The sequence below is a fragment of the Amyelois transitella genome, chromosome 10 (assembly GCF_032362555.1).
Source record: "Amyelois transitella isolate CPQ chromosome 10, ilAmyTran1.1, whole genome shotgun sequence".
Taxonomy (NCBI): Eukaryota; Metazoa; Arthropoda; class Insecta; order Lepidoptera; family Pyralidae; genus Amyelois; species Amyelois transitella.
Window position 1 is genome coordinate 7,364,346 of NC_083513.1, and position 21,787 is coordinate 7,386,132.

Here is a 21,787-nt window from a genome sequence, read left to right on the forward strand (position 1 = left end):
CGCATAGATGCCTTCGAAATGTGGTGCTGGAGGAAGATGCTACAGATACCCTGGACTGCCTTCCGTACCAATGCATCTATCCTGCGTGAACTCCAAATCAATGAGGTATACGACGCGAGGAGGAGGATACATTATGTGAAAATGAATTAACGATGCACTGTAGTATGTTACAAGTACTGCAGAATGTTTTCAAGGTGCCATTAATGAAGCTAGCAGTGAAGTAGTAAATTCGAGAGTTAAAAACCATTCTGTAACTGTTCTTAAAATATTTAGTATTCATAAGACGTACAATACTCAACGGTCCACTAAGCCTGCCAGAGACGCGCCAAACTAATTATGTAAATAATCTAACTGAAGAAATTTGACGATCAGATTAGAAATCCTCATTACGCTAATCTCACTGCGGAAATTCTTGCGGTACCAGCCAAAATGTCATCCGGCTTGTCGGTCACACGACGCGCCTGCATGCCAAACTTCGCCTATTGCGGGATTTATTGAACAAATGAATGGCTCGGCTTTAAATCACAGTTTAGATCAAGGGTTTAAATAAATGTAGCGCCATAACTACATGATGTACCTGTTGAAAATTTCATAACAATTGACATAAAGAAACTAGCATTATAAACAATTTATTTATGCTAATAGTCTTACATACATACATACATATGGTCACGTCTATGTCCCTTGCGGGGTAGACAGAGCCAACAGTCTTGAAAAGACTGAATGGCCACGTTCAGCTATTTGGCTTTATGATAGAATTGAGAGAGAGTCTTACATACCATTTTTAAATTTATCATTACAGAACATTGATATCAGTATTGGAAAATTTCAATAATTCGAAAATACTCGCGTGCGACAGACCGAGATAACTGGCTATAGATTCGGCAGTTCTATTATATTTGCCGTCGCAGCAATTTATCTCACTGCGCTTTCTGTCGATCTGTTTGTAAATAATGAACAACAGAATGAACCATTTAATTAATAACAATTCTGCAATAATACATGATTTAATCAATTGTGTTTTGTTCCCAGATCGAATGATTAAAGATGAATATGAAATTGAAGAGGAAGATTAAAAAGCTGGTGATCCCGATACAAATAGAAGTGAAATAAATTTCAACAGAGACAAATGTAACAGGATTAAACATGCACCGTGAATTAGTGTGCGTGCTGACCGCAGGGTTGGCGCTGCAGATAATTGGTGCCTCGACGCTGATGTGTCCAAGTGACCCTAACTGCGTTTGCGGCGGCACGCTCGCTGTCGAACTCAATTGCAACATCGATGGTGAGTGCACTTAAATATTCACGTTTTCAAACTGCCTTTCACAGTTCACTAAAAGCGTGCATACGAATTCACAGTATGGCTTCAGGCGTTACAATCCCGATAATTGGAAAAAGTTCAAAATTATTGCGAAAATTTGCGTTTCCATTCAAGTTGCATATTCTGAAAAATGTTCAAACGAATTATTTAATTTGTTACAGGTCGGATAGTAAAAATCAATTTACTTCCTAATACATACTTGAATATAAAATGCGAGAATTCAACAAGTCTCGACTACAATAAACTACCTAAATGTGCCAATGACATCAATTCATTTAAATCTGTCAGTTTCAAAGACTGCCCAATACCTACTTCGTCATTTAAAGATGTTTTGACTAGTTTGGGTGTTACGAAGACAATGGCACTTATATTTCAAAATGCAAAAAATCTTTCCGGGTATTTCGATAGAAAACATTTTGCAGGATTACAAGATTTAACTAAATTACTACTATCTGTTAATGGAATTACTCGATTACCAGATAATTTATTTACTGATATTAATAAATTGACTTGGTTAAATATAAGATCAAATAGTATAAATCTTACTGAAGAATTATTTAAGCCGCTTGAAAGGCTGGAGACTTTAGAAATTAGTCACAATCACATGACTAATATTTCATCAAATTTGTTTTCTCACTTAACTTTGTTGAGAAAACTATCATTGTGGCAGAGTAACGTAACTTGGTTCTCTGAGGACTTCTTCACTGGGGTTGATGTCCTTGAAGAGTTAGACTTGAGTTCGAATGGCCTTAATGAGCTTCCGTGGTCGATATTCAAACCCCTGAAGAAATTGAGGAAATTGACATTATTATCAAACAAGTTTTCGACACTGCCAGAGAATTTGTTCAGATACAATAATGAGTTGGAAACAGTCGTTATTTTGAACAACGACGTAAAACTGAAGACACTTCCTAGATATTTTTTTGGAAACTTGCGTAATTTGAAACAGATATATATACAAAGATGTGGGCTAGAATATATGCCATACGATGTTTTTTCAGACTCTTCTAATATAACAAACATATCATTATCATATAACGAAATAAAAGTTCTCCCTGAACCTGCTTTTAATGACCAAATAAATCTATTAGAACTTGATCTTAGTCACAATAATTTAACACAGTTGGGAGAAAGGATTTTTTCGTCTCTAGTACGATTAGAAAGGCTCGATTTATCTTATAACTCAATAGTAGAAATTCCTAGGTAAGTTTTTATAAAAAAATGCTCATAAAATTTGGTGATATTCAAATAAAACATAAGCTCATTGTCATTTCACATTGCAGATCTACTTTTTCGCCGCTGCTTAGTCTCATTTACCTTAATATGGAACACAATGGATTGAAAATACTTCCAAACTATTTATTTGTCTACAATAAACAAAAGATGTCCATAACACTGGCTTACAATCGATTAAGTTTTGAAGTTCAAGAAGAAGATGTCATGCCTGGCGTGTTACACAGGTTGTCTCCGTTTAGCGGTGCTCGTAATTTGAGACTCTTAAATTTAAGTCATAATGAGTTTAATCAATTCTTTTATGACTGGTGGCTCAACGGCGTTGATGTATTGGACATTAGATATAATAACATTACAAATCTTTTGGTATGTATAAATAATAACTTGAATTTAAAATTTGACAAGAATTACTACTATAGTAATACTTATTTTCGTTTTCAGGATGAAGTCGAACCTTACAAACCTGCAGGCGAAATGTGGATTGCTCACAACCCCTTAAAATGCGAATGTAAAAACTTTCACTTTATTGATTTCGTCACAGGACTGTCTACGAAGGTAATTATTGGAAACACCCTCTTTAAAAAAAAAGATCTCTATAAATCATTTACTGATTTAAATAATTTCTTCCAGATACCTGATTTGTCAACGTTTCAATGCTCGATTTGGACTAAAGTATCTTGTTACACGAGATACACTATTTTCATCATCATTATAATAATTTTGGTATCCCTATACTTAGTGATGATAGTATTATTTATATTCTACAGAAAGAATATAAAATTGGCCATAAAAAGAAAACTTTGGAAAAGTAAAAATAAAAATTCCAAGCCTGCCCGCAAGGTTAAAACCGGTATAATGGTAAATTTCTGTGAAAATGATGAGGAGTTCATTTTGAAAGATTTTGTTCCACAATTAAAAAGCCAAAATTTTAACTTATTTATACATCCAGTGCAAAATGAGATACCTATATATGTAAGAAAATCAGGCCGACGTGTCAAAGATATTTGTACTCGCAAAGACGATGGTGCTCTTAAATATGATACAACTCTTGTTGTGTTTTCCCCCAACTACTTAATGACAGCTTACAAAAATGTGGACATTAAGAAAATTCATGGGGAAATGTTGAAAGCTAAAGATACAATTTACATCTTCGTCGATATTGGTCCAGAGAACTCGATATATGCTTTCTTAAAGGATCAAAGGGATATAAACACGTCGGTTTTATGGAGTGACGTTGACTTTTGGAAGAAAATTATAGACATGCTATCCGTCGATCACGATTTGGGGGTTGTTTCAGCTGCCGAGAAAGACGATATTAAAACGCCAGTAAAGTTAAAGATATCTAAGGCAAAATGTCCGCGGAATATTTCGTTTTCCAAATTACCTGACTGGTCTACTCAGTACAATGTAAACCCAATTGCGCACAGTCACGTTTAGTTACATTGTACGATAATTTAGTGAGGTAAAGACTGATTCCATCACAATCAATAGTAAATCTCACATATTTACAGTGGTTTTGATTTGTCTAATATGATCTTGTGTATATTTAATTCAATTTTGCAAGCATACACATGTATTTTTTAATATTGCGAAATTTTATCTATAAAATGGTAAAAATGAAGGAAGTAAACATCAGGCAAAATTTGTTAACATTCATGTTTACTTGTATTAAAATGTTACAAATTCAATTTTTCTTAGCGTTTTTTATGCACAAGGACATCACAAATTTGTAAAAATATGTTTATTGTTAGTCGTAACAATTTTTTTGTTTTATCGTAAGACCATTTGGAGAAAATTTGTGTAAAATTTTTACTTATTAAGTATATATTTTATGATGTAAAGCTAGTTGATAAGGATAAGTTATTGTTTGTAAAAGTAGTTAATATCTAACGTTAAATTATTCGTTGTTCAGAGGGTAAACCTGCATTTATTTTATCTTATATCGTACTTCAAAGAAGTTTGTATGACATCATGACGTGGCAATTGTAATCAACATACATATAATCTCCTTTCGTTATGTAAGTGTACATATTTCTTATTAAAGTATGAAAAAAATCATTTACGTTTCATGGAAACTGCATGTTGTTAAGATTGTAAGCTGCAGCTTATAATAAAACGTATACTTTATAAATATAATTTTGATTTTTAATGGCAAAACCAACCTCTGTTTTTTAATTAAGTGACAGCTCTTAACGGCACAGTTAAATGGACAATTCATGTCCTTTCTATCAAAACTTTCATTCCCCAAGTTTCATGTCCTACTTTTCTTTTATTTGTTGAAAAAACAGTGAACTGAACCTCTCGACATTTGTTTTTAAAAACTCGCCATTTCTTATTTTGATATTGTGTAGCAGTAGCAGCATTTAAGTGATACTTACCCTACTAGATTATTTTATAAAGAATTATCAATACAGTCATATTTTAACCAACCATAAATCCTCATGAAACAAAAGAACCGCATATAATAGAGCGTGTCCCATGAATAAGTGACTTGGCACTTATTTAGCACGTGTGATAAGATATTGTCAGTGGATACTTTACGTAGTGAAAATGATTGGTGCAAGAAAATTTTAAAAAACATACATGCACATATCAAGTTTTTATCTCTTACAGGGAAAACTGAACCAAAAGGCTGAAATGCTTTCAGCTTGATTGATTAATCATGGAATTGAGAATCAGATAGTGTCAGGTTGCTAACTCATCGCCTAAAAATAGAAATCAAAGTTTATTAGCCTTTACCCTGGATTGACTTAAAAGTATTATTGTGTCTTTGGTGATATTGATGGAAGAATTTGGGACACCTGAGTTATCATCGAGTACATTAAAAATATCATCGAGCACAGCATATCTAAGAAAATTTAAGGGTGATAGAAGGATGCAGGGATCGTGACAAGTAGAAAAATCTTGTTTTTGCCTACCCCTCTGGGAAAGAGGCGTGATGTTATATAAGTAAGTAGGTATTATGTGTCATCGAAAAACAAACCTGTTGTGTAGTAACCTCGTAAAACACATTTTGCGTTTATTTTTATTTCCAAGGTTTTTTAATAATTATAACAAAAAATGTATTTATAATGTATGTATGTATAACAAAAAAACATTCAAACGTTGATCATAATTAAAGAATAGTTGTAAGGTTTTGACTGCTTGAATGATAAATGCAAAATAAAATTACAATTTTAATTAAAACTAATAAGATAATTTACAAAATCTTCCCAAACACGTAACATGACTGGTTTTGTTAACCTTTCATAACATAAACAGTGAGGTTTATAATATTTACATACAAATATTTTTTCACAACAAAGGTTTTTTTAAAAACGAACACACACTACTATCCTTTTTCATTTTTAAAAAGGAATATGGAATTTCAAATATTCGTTTCGGCTAAACTACTACGTTATTTAGTTTATTATTTATAAACCTCGTCTGTCTAACTGCTTGCTCGGAATAAAATGTAGTAAATACTTATGAAGAATAAAAAAATATATTATTTGATACCACAGTATGATGCTGTGGTATAAAGAGATATATATTTTTGTTCGTCTTAAGTCTGTTCCACACTCTCGCAGGAATCTTGGCGAGAATCTTTTTGAATACACAGTAATAATTCATAAAATCACGCCTTTTTCTATCAGTACAGGTAGACAGAAATAACATGTTTACGCTTCCCTCGATCCCTGTTACTCTATTGTTATTCTCTTCATGCAACCGCCACCTTATAGTAGGTTAAACTTAATAATATAAATTCGCACACATAATGCACGTATTTATCATGAAAACCTCTTTTGCCTCTTTTGCGTCAAATAATAAATATAAAGTGAGTGTCAGAAACAGTGATAGGTTCTTGGCCAAAAAATTTAAAGAAGAAACTCATTTCTTTGATTGAAATTAAAATTTGCACGGGAAGTAAAGTTACTGGCATATATATATACATATATATTTTATAAACACTTAGTGTGTGATATCTTTTAATTATTTTTTTTTTGCACCATTAATCTACCTTGGGAGTTGTAAAAGATGAATGTGCATTGTGCATTTTAAGACAGAAATAGAGTGGTCTTTTTTAAAGTGACGATAACCACACGTTTTGAGCACATTCAAAATTGGTTAGTGGCTAATGTTTAGTACCTAAATTTGTGGACTTTAAAATAAAAAATGGAGCTTTATTTTAGCACTTTACTTATTATTTTTTATAATTCCTGAAATATATGAAAATATTAGCATTTTCGCAAATTCGCCTGTGCGATGTAGCGCTACCTTCAAAATAAAGGTATTTTCTACAAATTTCATACTATAACTATAGTTTTTACCGGGATGAAAGATACCCTTAGTCCTTCTCCAGATTCCGATTAATATATACGTGAAATTTTAATAAGATAGGTTTAGTAGATAATGCACCAAAGGGTAACAACTGAACAAACATACTTTCGAATTATTATTATTAGTTGGGGCGACATCACTTCTTTAATTCACCCTCGTTACATTATTCGAAGCTGAAGCCTCAAGGCAAAGGCGTTTCATTAAGGAAAATATAACTAATTATTTAACAATTTACACATAAAAGTTATTATTATCTTAAACCCACTTCTGTAAATATTTAATTTGAAACGAATCTTTACCAAGGGGTGGCTTGGTGGGGGGTGTCCCGCATTATTTATTTGTTTCACTACCTGTCTGCCCGCATTATACCCGTGGTCACAAACCTTTATTTAATTCTGCTCCATTTATTTATAAATTCACAATATTATTTTAATTTATTATTTTTTAATTTAATTTAAAAAAATTTAATTATGAAGTGATAATAGTTGAGAAGAAAGGAGTTAAATCGTAACATTGTATCGCACGATAAACTATCGCTATATAATTTATTAAAACTACACTACTACTTTATTATTTATTTATTAAAAGTCTTTTGTTTATTTATAAAAATCAATACGCTACATTATATTTAATACCAAAAACACTAATAATTCGCTGTAAAATTACCGACAATTTTGTGTATTGGTTACTCATTAAACATGTAAATTTATTGAAAGTAATTCGATAACTTAATTACTCAATATGACGCCTGCGTTTAAATATTATAAATACCGTTGAGGATACAGTTGTCTAAGACGTGTTTTATTTATTTATGTATACGTTATTGTTACATTAATGAATTGTTTGGAACACTAATAATCCTTAGGGTAAGTTTTATCTTTTTTAAGGCCAATGAGAAAATAAGTAAACTAAGTATGATTTTTTGAACTACCTATGATGCAAAAACAGGCACTGAATTCTGATTACATATAATGACTCCTTTCATTTTTATAAAGCGTATTTATGTATACGTCTATTTCAAAATAAATAAGCCACCAATATAAAATTATATTTGAAGAACATGTATTGCATTTATAAATCCAAATTAAGGTTTGACCTAAATTGCCCCAGATAAAGAAAGCCCGATGCGAACAAAAGCCCAATCATAAGTTATATCTCCGGGGGTTGATATTGAAGCCGTCACTTTCAGATATTAAATCCATCATTTCGTAATGCTTTATATTAAACCGCTGATATAATGGATTTTAAATTAGAAAATAAATTGAAGAAATTGCAGGGCTGTGTACAAGTTATTTAATGAAAATTTATTGATACAAATAAGAAAAGTTTTGACAGAGTTTGCCGATTGTAGTTTTTATGATTGAAATTAATAAATAAATAAATAAATAAATATATGCGGGACAAATTACACAGATTGAGTTAGCCTCGAAGTAAGTTCGAAACTTGTGTTACGAGATACTAACTCAACAATACTATATTTTATAATAAATACGTATATAGATAATCATCCAAGACCCAGGCCAATCAGAGAAAGTTCGTTTCTCATTATGCCCTGGCCGGGGTTCGAACCCGGGACCTCCGGTGACACAGACAAGCGCACTACCGCTGCGCCACAGAGGCCGTCAAAATATTAAGATTGAAATTACTAATCTATAATATATTCTCTACATACCATATGATTATAAAATAAGAATTAGATTATCTCCATTCATTGCTTGATAAAGATGAAATAGAATGACAGAATATTCTATAAAAAGTATGATATTACTAGAGGCCGCCCGCGACTTCGTCCGCATGGAAACCCTATCAATCCCGCGGGAACTCTGGGATAAAAAGTAGCCTATGTGTTATTCTGGGTCTTCAGCTACCTACATACCAAATTTCATGGTAATCGGTTCAGTAGTTTTTGCGTGAAAGAGTAACAAACATCCATACAAACTTTCGCCTTTATAATAGTAGTAGGATTATATGGTTAATAAACTTTGGACTTTTCTGGTAGGAAATGGGCTGGCAACTTGTCACTTTTTCAATTTTAATTACAGCATTAAGTCATAAAGCTGAACATGGGCAGTCCTTGCAAGATTGTTGGCTCTGCCAAGCCCACAAAGTATACAGACGTGGTGTATGCCGTTTTATAAATGCTGAGAGGTCTTACAATGTAACACTTGCATTTTCATTGCTATATTGCGACGTCTGATATCAAAGTGGATATTATTCGAGGCACGACATCTCTATTGTCGCGTCCACGAGACGAAATGAGATTCGTGCATCTATACTATGCGATCCCTTAGAGTATACTAGCAATTATTACTACGTACTAGATGCAGAATAATCTCAATTTATTTAGAAATATATAAAGAATTCTGGAACTAGGAGGCCAAACGTTATGATGCTACTAAATTCTGAAAGCATTTGTTTGAAACATTGGTTGCAATAAAAAAAAAATAAGGTTATTATTATTTAAAAGTATAAGGTTCTGGGGCACACTTTGTATTTGTTCTAGTCGTAAATTTTCATGACATTTTAAAGAAAATTTTACTGTAAAATATCTCAAGGCCGAACCGGTGATTTAAAGGAAAAATATAATTTATTAAATTAGTCGAAAATACACTGACGAATTGGATAAATTAAGTTCATTTCTGTAACGTGTCAAACTGTTCAAACTGACAGTACTGACAATGTCCGTTAAGGGTGGGTACATGCAATCTCATTTCGTTCTGCCTCGCGGGAGGAGGCAACGAGCGGCGTCGTGCCGCGAATATTATCCCAGTATGATTTCAAATGATGCAATAAAACAGCGTGAATATCATAATAAAACTGCAGATCTAATTATATTGTCAAATATAGAATAAATAACTCGGGAAAGCAATTGAAGAACTTCAATTGTCATGATTTCAAAATTATGTAATGAAGATACATGTGATCACATTCTGTCCTCGCGGGGCGTGACAACTAGCAGCATCGAGCCACGAATATTTCGAGTGCCAGTACGATTTCAGATAGAATAAAACAATATGAATATCATAATTCAACTACATTCAGCAACTTTGTAAAATTTATCGAGAAAGCAAGCAAAAGACTTGTTTAAATATCTACATTTGAGAGCGTCGGTGATCAAGTTGTTAAGGTTCAATTCATACCTCGGCCATGAACCTCCCAAAATCTTTCAATTAAAGGTTGCGGACTTCAGACGGGAGTCGCTTCAGTTAGAAACCTAACTTACTGATTAATAAGATCATGGTGAAAATAGCAGTATCGGTATCCTCCAACCAGATACATTTCCAGAATGGTGAGGACCGGGACTAATGCCAGAAGATAGAAGATATCGAGGTAAGTAGATTAACTACCTTAGAAAGTATACGAATGCCATGATATAAATATCATGTACATACGACATGTAAGTGTAAGCATTTAAACGCAAGTAACACGTAGCCGTCTGCTGAGAAAGTCCAACAATCCGAGAATAGAGATAAAGGCACATACGTCTGTGTGAAGCGCTAATAAATTAAATCTCGCAGTTCCAAGGAAATCTGAAGCAGAATTCTAAACGACCAATTTAAACTCGAACTCTGAACATGCTGTAGCTATTTGTTGAATGGAGAATATTGAAACTGTTAGTTAAACTCTCTCTGTAATTTTTAGGGTTTATTTCTACAATAGTTCTGTTTTGGTTCATCTTAAGATAATTAGTACATATTATCATTGCTTGATCGATCAATCATCCCTTCCAATTAAAAGAAACAGTAACTACACTTGAATATCGGATAAAATTTAATTTCTTAATGCCGGAGATACCTGCCATGGAATGATTTCCTCTAGTATTCCCTCTGGACCCGATTCCGGACTCCAGGAAAAGGCTAATAACAAAATAAATTAATCATGACGAATGACTACAAAAAGGATCGATTCAGGGCTACAAACATCAAAGGATTTATATTTTTACCAAGCAAGTTAATAGAAGCGGTATTAATTTTTTTTATAAACTAGTTGTTGCCCGCAACTTTGTTCGCGTAAATTTCGAGTTGGATCTACAATAAATAAATAAATAAATAAATATATACGGGACAAATTACACTGATTGAGTTAGCCTCGAAATAAGTTCTAAACTTGTGTTACGAGATACTAACTCAACGATACTATATTTTATAATAAATACTTATATAGATAAACATCCAAGACCCAGGACAATCAGAAAAAGTTCTTTTCTCATCATGCCCTGACCGGGATTCGAACCCGGGACCTCCGGTGTCACAGACAAGCGTAGTACCGCTGAGCCACAGAGGCCATATAATAAAACAGTAAAAAGATTTTTGGTTTGTTACTCTACTTTTACTTTAATTTCGACACCACCGCAGCAGCCTCGATGGTCCAGTGGTTGGTGCGTGTGACTGTAAAGTTGGCGGTCCAAGTTCGAGCCCCAACAAAAATAAGATATTTTTTTTTTATTGAAAATATATTTTTTTGTGCTATTTGAGTATTTTATTTAAAAAAAACTGATAATCAAAATACTACATAAAATAAAACGGTAAAAATATTTTTACTGTTTTATTGTATGTATAGTTTATGTTAACATCATATAGAAATCTAGAATACTCGAAGTTATATAACGAACGTCATTTGCAAGGCTAGGTACATCAAACTCACCTGTTTCTGATGCCGCCGTCGGCTGTAACTATGTTTGATAAGTTAGTTCAGTTACCACGGACAGGCTACGTTTCAAATTAATATTGTTCGCGAATTATTGAATTCTAATTCATCAGAAAATCTGGTTGACTACGCAAATGTACAAGGGCAGTGTGAATGGGAACATTGGAGTGGTATAGGCCTAGACGGTTCGTTAAAATTTCAATATTTTTATTTTAAGCTATTAATAGTGTCCAAAAGAAATTGTGTCATACTTGAAGGCAGGTATGGACATGAAGTACAAAACGAAATAGGTTCTTTCATTTGACTACGAAAGCCCTATAAAGTCCCCGTGAGGTACCAATAGTGGCAACATTTTCTAGTTAATCTGTAATCATTGAATTCAGAATAATTCAATCAAATTTCAAACGAAATAATTCTGAACAAAATCGATGAAGTAGTTAATTAGATTGGCAAAATTTGTAGTAACATAGTATGAAGGTTCAGAATTCTTCTAAGAACCCGCTCTTTATTGTGCAGTAAACTTTCGATACTAAAATACAGGTTTTCGATAATTTCACCGGTCCAATAACTGGAATTGAAAAACGTAGCAGCCGTTCCTAAGTAATCAGATATTGAACGGTGAATTATCTACCTTCGGGGATGCGAGTCTGATGTCAAGCGATCAAAAACACCCGGCGCAATATAATTGGTCCTCTTTTACTTTAATTAAAAGGGGAAAGTATATTAATCATTATCTTTAAGCTTCATATTTACTGGGCTTATCCCTTACGCTAAAATTAGGTTAATATAAAATTTCATGTTTGAATAAGTATTACTTATTAATTAAAATATCATTTTAGTATATGTACTGTTGCGCTGCGTTGAGTGTGCACGTACATCGGGTCTGTTATCGTTTTTGTGGCGTAATATAAAACTACCTTCAGCTATGGAAAATAATAGTGACGGCGACATACAATTGAATAGAAGTTTGGAAGTTCAAGAAAAAACGAGCAGGCAGGAAAGTGATGTTGTTGAAGAGATAGAATGGGATGACTCAAACTTCAGGAATACTGAGAAAAGGAAGACTAGGGAAGATGAAAGTAATAGTGAGGAAGGTTTCCAAACTGTTACCCGCAGAAAGAGGGCAGCGAAGCGTTTACTGAGGAGTAACTCCCACAAGGGCCAAGTTGAACCATCAAGAGGAGAATCGCAATATATTGAAAGATATGAAGTATGTATTACTTCTTTGGAGATTTTACCTAAGCAAATGGCTATGGCAAAGTTGCTGAGAGGTGAGAATATTTCAAATATTTTGAGAATAAAATATAAAAGCCCCTATAAGGTTCTCATTCAAGTAGAAGACGAAGAGACGGCAGAAAAACTGTTAGGTTGTCAAAAAATACTTAATATGGGATGTAGATGTCAGATGACTACGGAAACCAGTTTTTGTTATGGTATTGTGAAAAATGTTGATTTAGATATGACAGAAAAAGATTTAGTGGATGTTGTAGAATCTTCAGCAGAAGTTGTCTCAATTAAACGTTTAAATCGCATTGACGCAGATGGAAAATGGGTACCGAGTGAAACAATAAGACTATGTTTTAAAGGAACCATTTTACCCCCATATATAACAGCATATGGATGTAGATTCAAGGTTGATACCTATATATTCCCTGTAACTCAATGTTCCGGGTGCTGGAAATTTGGACATGTAGTCAAGTTCTGTCCCACGAAGAAAATTGTTTGCCCTAAATGTGGAGAGAACCATGAAAATTGTGAAATCAAAGAATTTTCATGTGCCAATTGTAAAGGTTCCCACTTGGCCCTAGACAAAATATGCCCCATTTACCAAAAAGAGAAATTGATTCGCTCTATTATGAGTAAGAATAATACCACGTATAGAAAGGCATTACTTATTTATAAAGAAGAGATGGCGGAGAAAGAAGAGTCGGAGTCTGAGATCATAAACTGGGAAATGGAACCGACCCCTGCACAAGCAACTGGTATGGACACCAGCGCCTCACAGCCTGCCTCTGTCCCAATTTCCGGTACTTCTCAAAATACTTATAGCAATGTTGTAGGGGCTAAAACAATGGTCCAGCAAACGCGACTAGATAGTGAAGAAACTCCTGCCTCATATAATAAGAAAAAAAACGACAAAAAGAATAAAAAAAAGGAAGAAACGAAGGGAAATCTTTGCAACACGGAAAAATGTTCTATGGAATTCGAGGAAGTCGAAATGGGTAATAATAAAAAACAGGAATCACAACGAGCAACTCAGCAAGAAAGAAGATCCAAGTTTAGAATAATTTTTGAACGTTTTAAAGATATATTATTGTCTAATGTTTCGGTGGGAGAAAAAATTTTTTTGTTGCTTCAGTTGATTGTTGAACAATGTAAAGTTGTTTTAAAGGATATGTTTACCGATGGAGAGATGTTAGGCAAAATTTTTAAACTTTTTAATGGATAGACCTATTAAAAATTTTACTATTAATATATTACAGTGGAATGCACAAAGCCTCAGACCCAAATTGGCAAGTTTTGAAACATTATTGCAACAAGAAAAAATACACATAGCCATTTTGAGTGAAACATGGTTAGAGCCTGAAGCCTGTTTGAAGATCCACGGATATAATATTTACAGAAGGGATCGGCCTGATACCTATGGAGGAGTTGCCATCATAGTTCACAAATCGATTTCAGTACAGGTATGTCCTTTGAACTTAACTAACTCGGACATAGAAATCTTGCATATCAAAATTCTTAACTGTAGTTCTTTGGAAAATGTGTTTTCTATCTACTGCCCGCAAACTGTCGCTACTAGCCCTTCCGATTGGGATAGTATATTCTCTTTGTATTCAAAGAAAACTATAATCGCTGGGGACTTTAACGGCCATCATACTAATTGGTCATATAAGACTGATACAAGGGGAAATCAACTTCTGGACTCATCACTAGAAAACGGGTTTATATCTGTAAATGATGGAAGTCCAACAAGGATTAAACTCGTCAACGGGATCCTCCAAAAATCGTCACCCGACATAACATTTATTTCTTCAGACATTGCACTTAATAATACATGGCAAGTAAGCAACGAAAATCTAGGTAGTGATCATATTGTTGTAAAAGCTTCTTTGAGTTATCAGGATCATATTCATTTTGTTAAAAGTAGGAATTACAAGAGTGCTAACTGGGAGGCTTATAGGGACCATTTAAAAGATACTTTCTGTATACCTCATCTCAATTTCGAAAATATTCAAGAAAAATATGATTATTTTCTTGAGAAGGTCAACGAATCAGTCAATAAGCATATTCCCTTTAAGAAGGTATGTACAGATCCCAATTCTAAATTTAAGCCAAGGGACTACTGGAACTCGGATCTCTCTAAAGTTATTGCCCAACGTAGATTAGCGCTAAAAGAATTTCGGCGTAATCCTACTCCTTCGAATCTTTCACTATTGGAAAATAAAATAATTGAAAGCAGAAAGTGTATTCAAAATGCTAAGTTCAGATGTTACCAGAAATTCTGTGACAATTTAGATGGGCAAACGTCTCCTCAGGAAATGTGGAGGCAAATGCGTTGGATTAAGGGATATCAAAACCAAAGATCAAATATATCTGACGAAAATAAGGAGAAGTTATTATGCTCTCTTACACCTGATTTCGTAGCTAATAGAGAATATTTAAGTAAACCTACTATTACGAGTAATAATACACAGTTAGACTCTAAATTTACGTTGAGTGAGTTTAAAAACTGCTTGAAAAGAAAAGATACAGCTCCCGGCGACGATGGAATAACATATTCCATGATTTTTCACATGCCTGATAATGCGAAGTTGTTTTTATTGAATATTTTTAATGACATTTTCTGTACTGGTCATGTACCCCGTCAATGGCGGGATATTAATATAATTCCTATCCCCAAACAAGGTAGTGTAGTGACAGAAAATCCAAAGTTAAGACCAATATCTTTGATTTCATGTATCTGTAAGATTTTCCACGCCATGATTTCAAGAAGACTCGAATGGTTCAGTGAGAAAAAATCGATACTATCCGTAAATACAGTAGGATTCAGACGTGGACATTCTTGTTTAGACTGCCTTTCACGACTTGTCACTTATATTCAAATAGGATTTGCTAAAAGTCAACCAACACTAGCTTGTTTCCTTGATGTAGAAAATGCCTACAATAACATATTAATAGGAAAGCTTATTAATTTGCTTGATGAACTTAATATTGGGGCTAATATTTGTAATTATCTGTGGTCGTTTCTTACCGAGAGACACCTGTCGGTGCCAAATGAAAATAAGGATAAAATGGTTACCAGATGGACTAATAGAGGCTTAGCGCAAGGTGACCCTTTGTCTCCTCTTTTATTTAATTTGGCCACTTATAAAATTTGTCAGCAAATACAAAATGTTATTGTTGGTCAGTATGCAGATGATTTTGTATTGTATTTCAGTCATAAGGATTTCAGTTGTTGTGAGGATGAAATTCAAGCCGCTTTGGATGTAACCGTATCTCTTTTAAATGATTTGGGATTGGAGCTATCTTCAAGTAAGACAAAACTATGTGTATTCAGTAGAGGTCGTAGGCAGCTGGTACCCAATGTTAAAATAAATTCGGTGACATTATCTTCCAGCGAGTGTATTAAATATTTGGGACTATGGTTGGACAAAAAACTACTGTGGAGCAAGCATATCAATGAAGTAAGCGAAAAATGTTTAAAATTTTTGAACATTTTAAAAGTACTAACAGGGTCATCTTGGGGAGTACATCCTAATCATATGCGAAAATTATATTTATCACTTATTAGAAGCAGACTGGACTATGGAAGTGGCTTGTTTGGAAATAGTGCTCAAACACATTTAAAAAAATTAGACAAGGTTCAAAATCAGGCTTTAAGAATCATAGGAGGTTTCCTTAAGAGCACGCCCATACATGTGATGGAGAGTGAATTAAGTATATCTCCCCTGTATATAAGAAGAGTTCAGTTGGCATACAAACATTGTTTGAAATTTCAATCAATTTCAGAAAACGAAAGTGTAAACCTTCTTGATAAGTTAAGTACTCTGTGTCAATTTAAATACTGGAAGAAAAAAAAGAAACCACTGCTAGTAGAATGTTATGAAAAAACCAAACATGAGATTATCCATTCATCTGCTCCTCTGGAAATGTTTACTTTGAATACTTGGGTCTCAAGCATAGAGTACAAGATTGAGATTAATTTAAAAGCCGTCAAACAGGCAAAAGCGTCTTACGACGCGAGTGTCCTCAAGTTTGAAATAATGAATGAAATCCAAGAGAAATATCGTGGATGGCACATGTTGTTCACTGACGGGTCGAAAAGTGATGAAGGGGCAGGTGCGGCTTTTTACGACTGCACCACCAATTTCTCTGAAGGTTTTAAGGTCGATCCCTGTCTGTCTATAATGTCCGTTGAACTCATTGCAATTTTAAAGGCAGTATCGTACATAAGAGGGCTGGGTATACAAAGATGTGTCATCTTCACTGATAGCAAAAGTGCGCTTCAACACCTGGCTCGATGCGCCTCTGGAAATAGCAGAGGTATATCGATAGCCTACGATATTTTGGCACTTTTGTATGAAGTAGTTCAAACCGATGTTGAGTTAAGATTGCAATGGGTTCCATCTCATATAGGTTTGGTGGGCAATGAGAAGGTTGACTCATTAGCAAAAGAAGCAAGGACCAGTGGTTCTAGCACTACTATTTCACCGGATTATGTAGAAAAGTTTTCTAAATTCAAAAATATTACCTACAATTTATGGAAAGAATATTTTAACCGTAGATCATTGGAGAAAGGAATTTGGTATAAAACGCTACAGAGTCAACCTCCTCAAGTGCCTTGGTTTAGTAATGTAAAACTTAGTAGAAATTTAATTAAAGTAGCATTTAGACTTCGTTCTGGTCATTATTTATGTAATAAGTTTAAATTTATGATGAAAAAATCAGATACTCCTAACTGTGAAAGATGTGGTGTTTTAGAAGATGTACAACATATACTCATTGATTGTATTAAATATAAGTGTGAAAGGGATCAACTAGTGAGAGAATTAATGTTAAACTACAATGATGTGGGACTTGCCCAGTCAATATTGTCAAAACCTAACTCGATAGTTGCAAGAAAATTTTACGAGTTTGTGTTTATATTTTCTCAGAAGTAGATCTCTTAATTAGGGTACGATAGGGCTGACATGCCATTAAAGAAAAAGCCCTGTAAAAAAAAAATAAAGAGAAAAAAAAAAAAAAAAAAAAAAAAAAATATCATTTTGATTAAGTGGTTATAAACGAAGGGAATTTCCTGTGTTGTATTTAAACAATAAAATCTGATGTGGTCTCATATAAGAAATGAACATACATACATACATACATATGATCACGTCTTTATCCCTTACGGGGTAGACAGAGCCAACAGTCTTGAAAAGACTGATAGGCCACGTTCAGCTGTTTGGCTTAATGATAGAATTGAGATTCAAATAGTGACGGGTTGCTAGCCCATCGCCTAAAAGAAGAATCCCAAGTTTATAAGCCTATCCCTTAGTCGCCTTTTACGACATCCATGGGAACGAGATGGAGTGGTCCTATTCTTTTTTGTATTGGTGCCGGGAACCACACGGCACCTGCCGGGAACCACACGGCACACACATAAGAAATGAATTCATTACATTTACATAGTTATGGAAATTTTATTAGAGAAGTATTAATTGTTAATAATTTATTTTTTTGGACGTTGTTAATTTAGATTATTTATTTGATTATAAATACCTAACACTAGGTACATAATCGGAGATATTCAGATTTAACGAAATTAAAAAAAAAGTCCTTCTTAATTACTTTTTTTGTACAAAAGGTTCCTACTAATTTCTGTTCAACTTCACATAACAAAGACCTTCGATTCTTGGGTTCATTGGTGCGTGTTTAAAGCCTAATTATGCCGAACATGTATAATTCCTAAGCTCGTACATGTGGTTTGGTCTCTTCTCGCCTGACTACTGCCAAATAGCATTACTGCGGTACGCTCCAAAGGACTTTGTAATTTCCTGTATATGTCACGTCACATACCATCCATAATGTAGAACATACATTGAATTACATATTCGGAATGTATCAAACATCATTACTAATTAGGCATGCTTTTTAAGATAAAGAGATTTAGTGTGGGTCTCATATTTTATAATCATAATAAAAAGTAATATACTTATTCACAATGCGAAAGTAGCTATTTAATGTAGAAGAAGCCTTAGGTATGTGAGGAATGGCGAAATATTGTTAAGCGTGCCGCCACTTTTCAACAGATAGTCATGAGAACTTTGTAAAAAGTATTACTGGAGCGACACATAAAATGAAAAAACAAGAATTAAAAAAATGCACTACGAAAAATACACTAAATTTGAGTTTGGGGTGTAGATATTCAGGTGTTTTGAGAATAGCAAGGTTAGCAGATGATACGCAGAATTTCAAGAAGATTGGTTCAGAAGTTAACCCTTGAGGAGCAAACTAAAAAAAAAACTTACTTTAAATTTACTTTTCCTACTTATTTTTACCTAATATAAGTTGGGATTGCACATATTATACGTCGCAGCGGCTTTGATACGATATGGCAAGTCAGTTGTCAGTAACAGAAACGTGTAGACAGATCAATATTATTGCATTTATTATCGTTTCCAAATAAATACTTTCAAAGTAAAATTATAAATTGAAAATCTTTTTGACTGTTTTTCTGTTATGATTTTCAGGCTTAACAGCATAATTAGATTAAGTTCGAAAGGTAGGTAATTGAAGGCTACTTAAACTTATTCTTTGAAAATACTATACAGGTAAAGCCGAAACGACAAGCTTGCAAGAAAAGAGTTCTTAATGTGAATGAAGCGAAAGAAGTATGCAGGGATCGTGGCAAGTGGAAAGATATAGACTCTACCTACACGTTTGGGACAGAGTCATGATTTAATGTAAGTGTATGACACAGTCATGCACCAAAGTCAGAAGTGGTCCAGGCTTCTCCACAGAATACAAATAGGTACTGATTATTTGAAACTAAGCCTTTTTTCTAGTCGTAGATACTAGTTCTATTATTATTTACCAGCGACCCGCTCGGGCTTAGCACATGTATCATTAATAGATATAAACCTTGTAAAAACCTTCTTTCCAATATTTGAAATAGGAAGAAAAATCCATCAACATCTTCATCAAACATAGGGACTTTACAATATGTAGTGATTGATAACGAATAGAGACATGTGCGAAATCTGTCTAGCTCGGCGAAGGTCGCTCTATAGTAGTATCTCAGACTATATTAACATCCTCAGTAGATGTCACATTGACGTCTGTTGCTCAGACGACGCCAGTAATTTGCAAATTAGTATTCCCTTTGTGTTCAACCCTGAAAGGCAAGTCTACAAACATACTGTTGCTATCTAGAAACAACCCTGAATAAGAAGTGACTTATATTCTGAAAATAATGATCATAAAGTAATAAAAATTGGAATGTGAATAGAAAAGGCATAGACAAAATTCTGTAAACAAACGTATCGTAATCGATATGCAAAATAAATTTATTTAATTATCACTAGCGCCTGCCTTAAATTAAATCTTTATAACTGCAAATTTTCATAAAATACCGTTACAAAAGTTGAACAAATACACATACATACACGCATACCTACGAACTTCCGTATTTATATTATAAGGATAGTATTATAAGGCATGATGAAAATTGTAATGTGAAAAAAAAAACAAAATAAACAGACTACCAAAAACAACTAAAAAAAAAACAGTAGAAATCATTTCACCGTGAATATTTTCCCAGTAACAATTTCCACATCAGTTTTTGTTCTTTAAATCCCAATAGTTTCCTATATTTTTCGTTTGATTAAATTCACAAATTTCCCTTGAGACGCCAGGCGCTCAGAAAAAGCGTAAAGGTGTCATGCTTGATCTTAACCACTACGGAAAAAAGGTAATATAATGCGAATTATAAAATCCAGACAAGACGGTGAGAAAAGTGGCATTTATATTTTTTATATATAAAGATAATTTCATACAAGTAACATATGTACATCTTAGCCATTCTCTTAAATGCATTGTATTCAAGTACTAACCCTTGTTTTTTTACTTACCTGAATTGTGGTAATTGGCTAATTCGTTCTTAGGAAAAACCTAAAAATCCTTTTAAAATCCTACAGATCTTATATTATTATTTTTTATTTATGAACGGAGCCTATTTTTGTCTACCACAAAACCGGTCACGGCCTTCATTTTGAAACAATGAGCAATAACTCAATTTAGCCCATCCTCGTTATCCTAATCTCCTAATCTTAGGAAATTTAGAACATGCCCCATTATGAGCACAAGAGGCAGGACAATGGTTGTCAGCTTGACTTTATGGCTCCCAGAGACATAATAAAGACGACAATTTACGATTACATTGATCACTCAAGTTATGTTAGGGATGTTAGCTCGTACCTTATACTCCTGTGTATTTAAGGGCAACAATTTATTCTCTAGTTACTAGAATTCATGTATACGCAAGACTAGCGACGCAGCTCGGGTTCGCACGTCTCCTTTGAAATAGGTATGTTATACATGTATAAACTATGCCAAATTAATTGTCTAAATAATAGAGAAAGTTGCGTCAAATCTGTTTCATAGTTGAAGGAAAGCTAAGAAACAAATGGAGGCGCATAGCCGTAATTATGATCGACAGTTTGAGGCACTTTGTTTGTAACCCCTAGATGATATGAGCGCCCAACAGCCGTATTATTTTGTACGTTGACCCATAGGAAGTGAGTGATGGGCTCTGAAGTAAAATCGTAAAAAGGCAACACAAACACAAAAAGAAATAAAAATACTGGCTTTCTTTTTTTCCAAGTGGTAATATTTAGTCTCCCACTTACTGCCAAAACAAAAACAAAACCTGCACGGGAGTATCGAAAGATCACATCACGCATTTCGTTTTCCTCAAAAAAGGTACTGCCTGCGACATGTATAGTGAAGTGACCGAATAATTTGCTCATTTGTCAACGTCTTCGCTTTCCCAAGGAGAAAAATGATTCAGTGAATCTGTCCGGGTTTCCAGTCGCTGAATTAATTGAAATAAATTATCTGGTCGCCGTCAACAATTTAATCTTGGGCGGAATAATCTGCGACACGTCGTAATTACTCAACCGTGTAATTAGAGTATGAGTAGCCATGATGACGAATTATCTGACTTCAAATGTTTTGTTTGTTGCTTTAAACAGTTATTTTACAAACAAGACAACTAAATAC

At 33.9% G+C, this 21,787-nt stretch overlaps 1 protein-coding gene across 1 annotated transcript in view; it reads left to right on the top strand.

Moving 5' to 3' along the window:
• The window catches only part of LOC106136364 (protein toll), a 110,045-nt gene extending 105,775 nt beyond the window's left edge, over positions 1-4,270 (top strand). The window contains exons 3-7 of the mRNA XM_060946073.1: positions 1,033-1,285; positions 1,483-2,524; positions 2,605-2,920; positions 2,996-3,109; positions 3,185-4,270. Coding sequence (XP_060802056.1) covers positions 1,147-1,285; positions 1,483-2,524; positions 2,605-2,920; positions 2,996-3,109; positions 3,185-3,991 — 2,418 coding nt within the window. The 5' untranslated portion in view covers positions 1,033-1,146 and the 3' untranslated portion in view covers positions 3,992-4,270. The remainder of the gene's footprint in view (positions 1-1,032; positions 1,286-1,482; positions 2,525-2,604; positions 2,921-2,995; positions 3,110-3,184) is intronic.
• Positions 4,271-21,787: the final 17,517 nt, after the last annotated feature.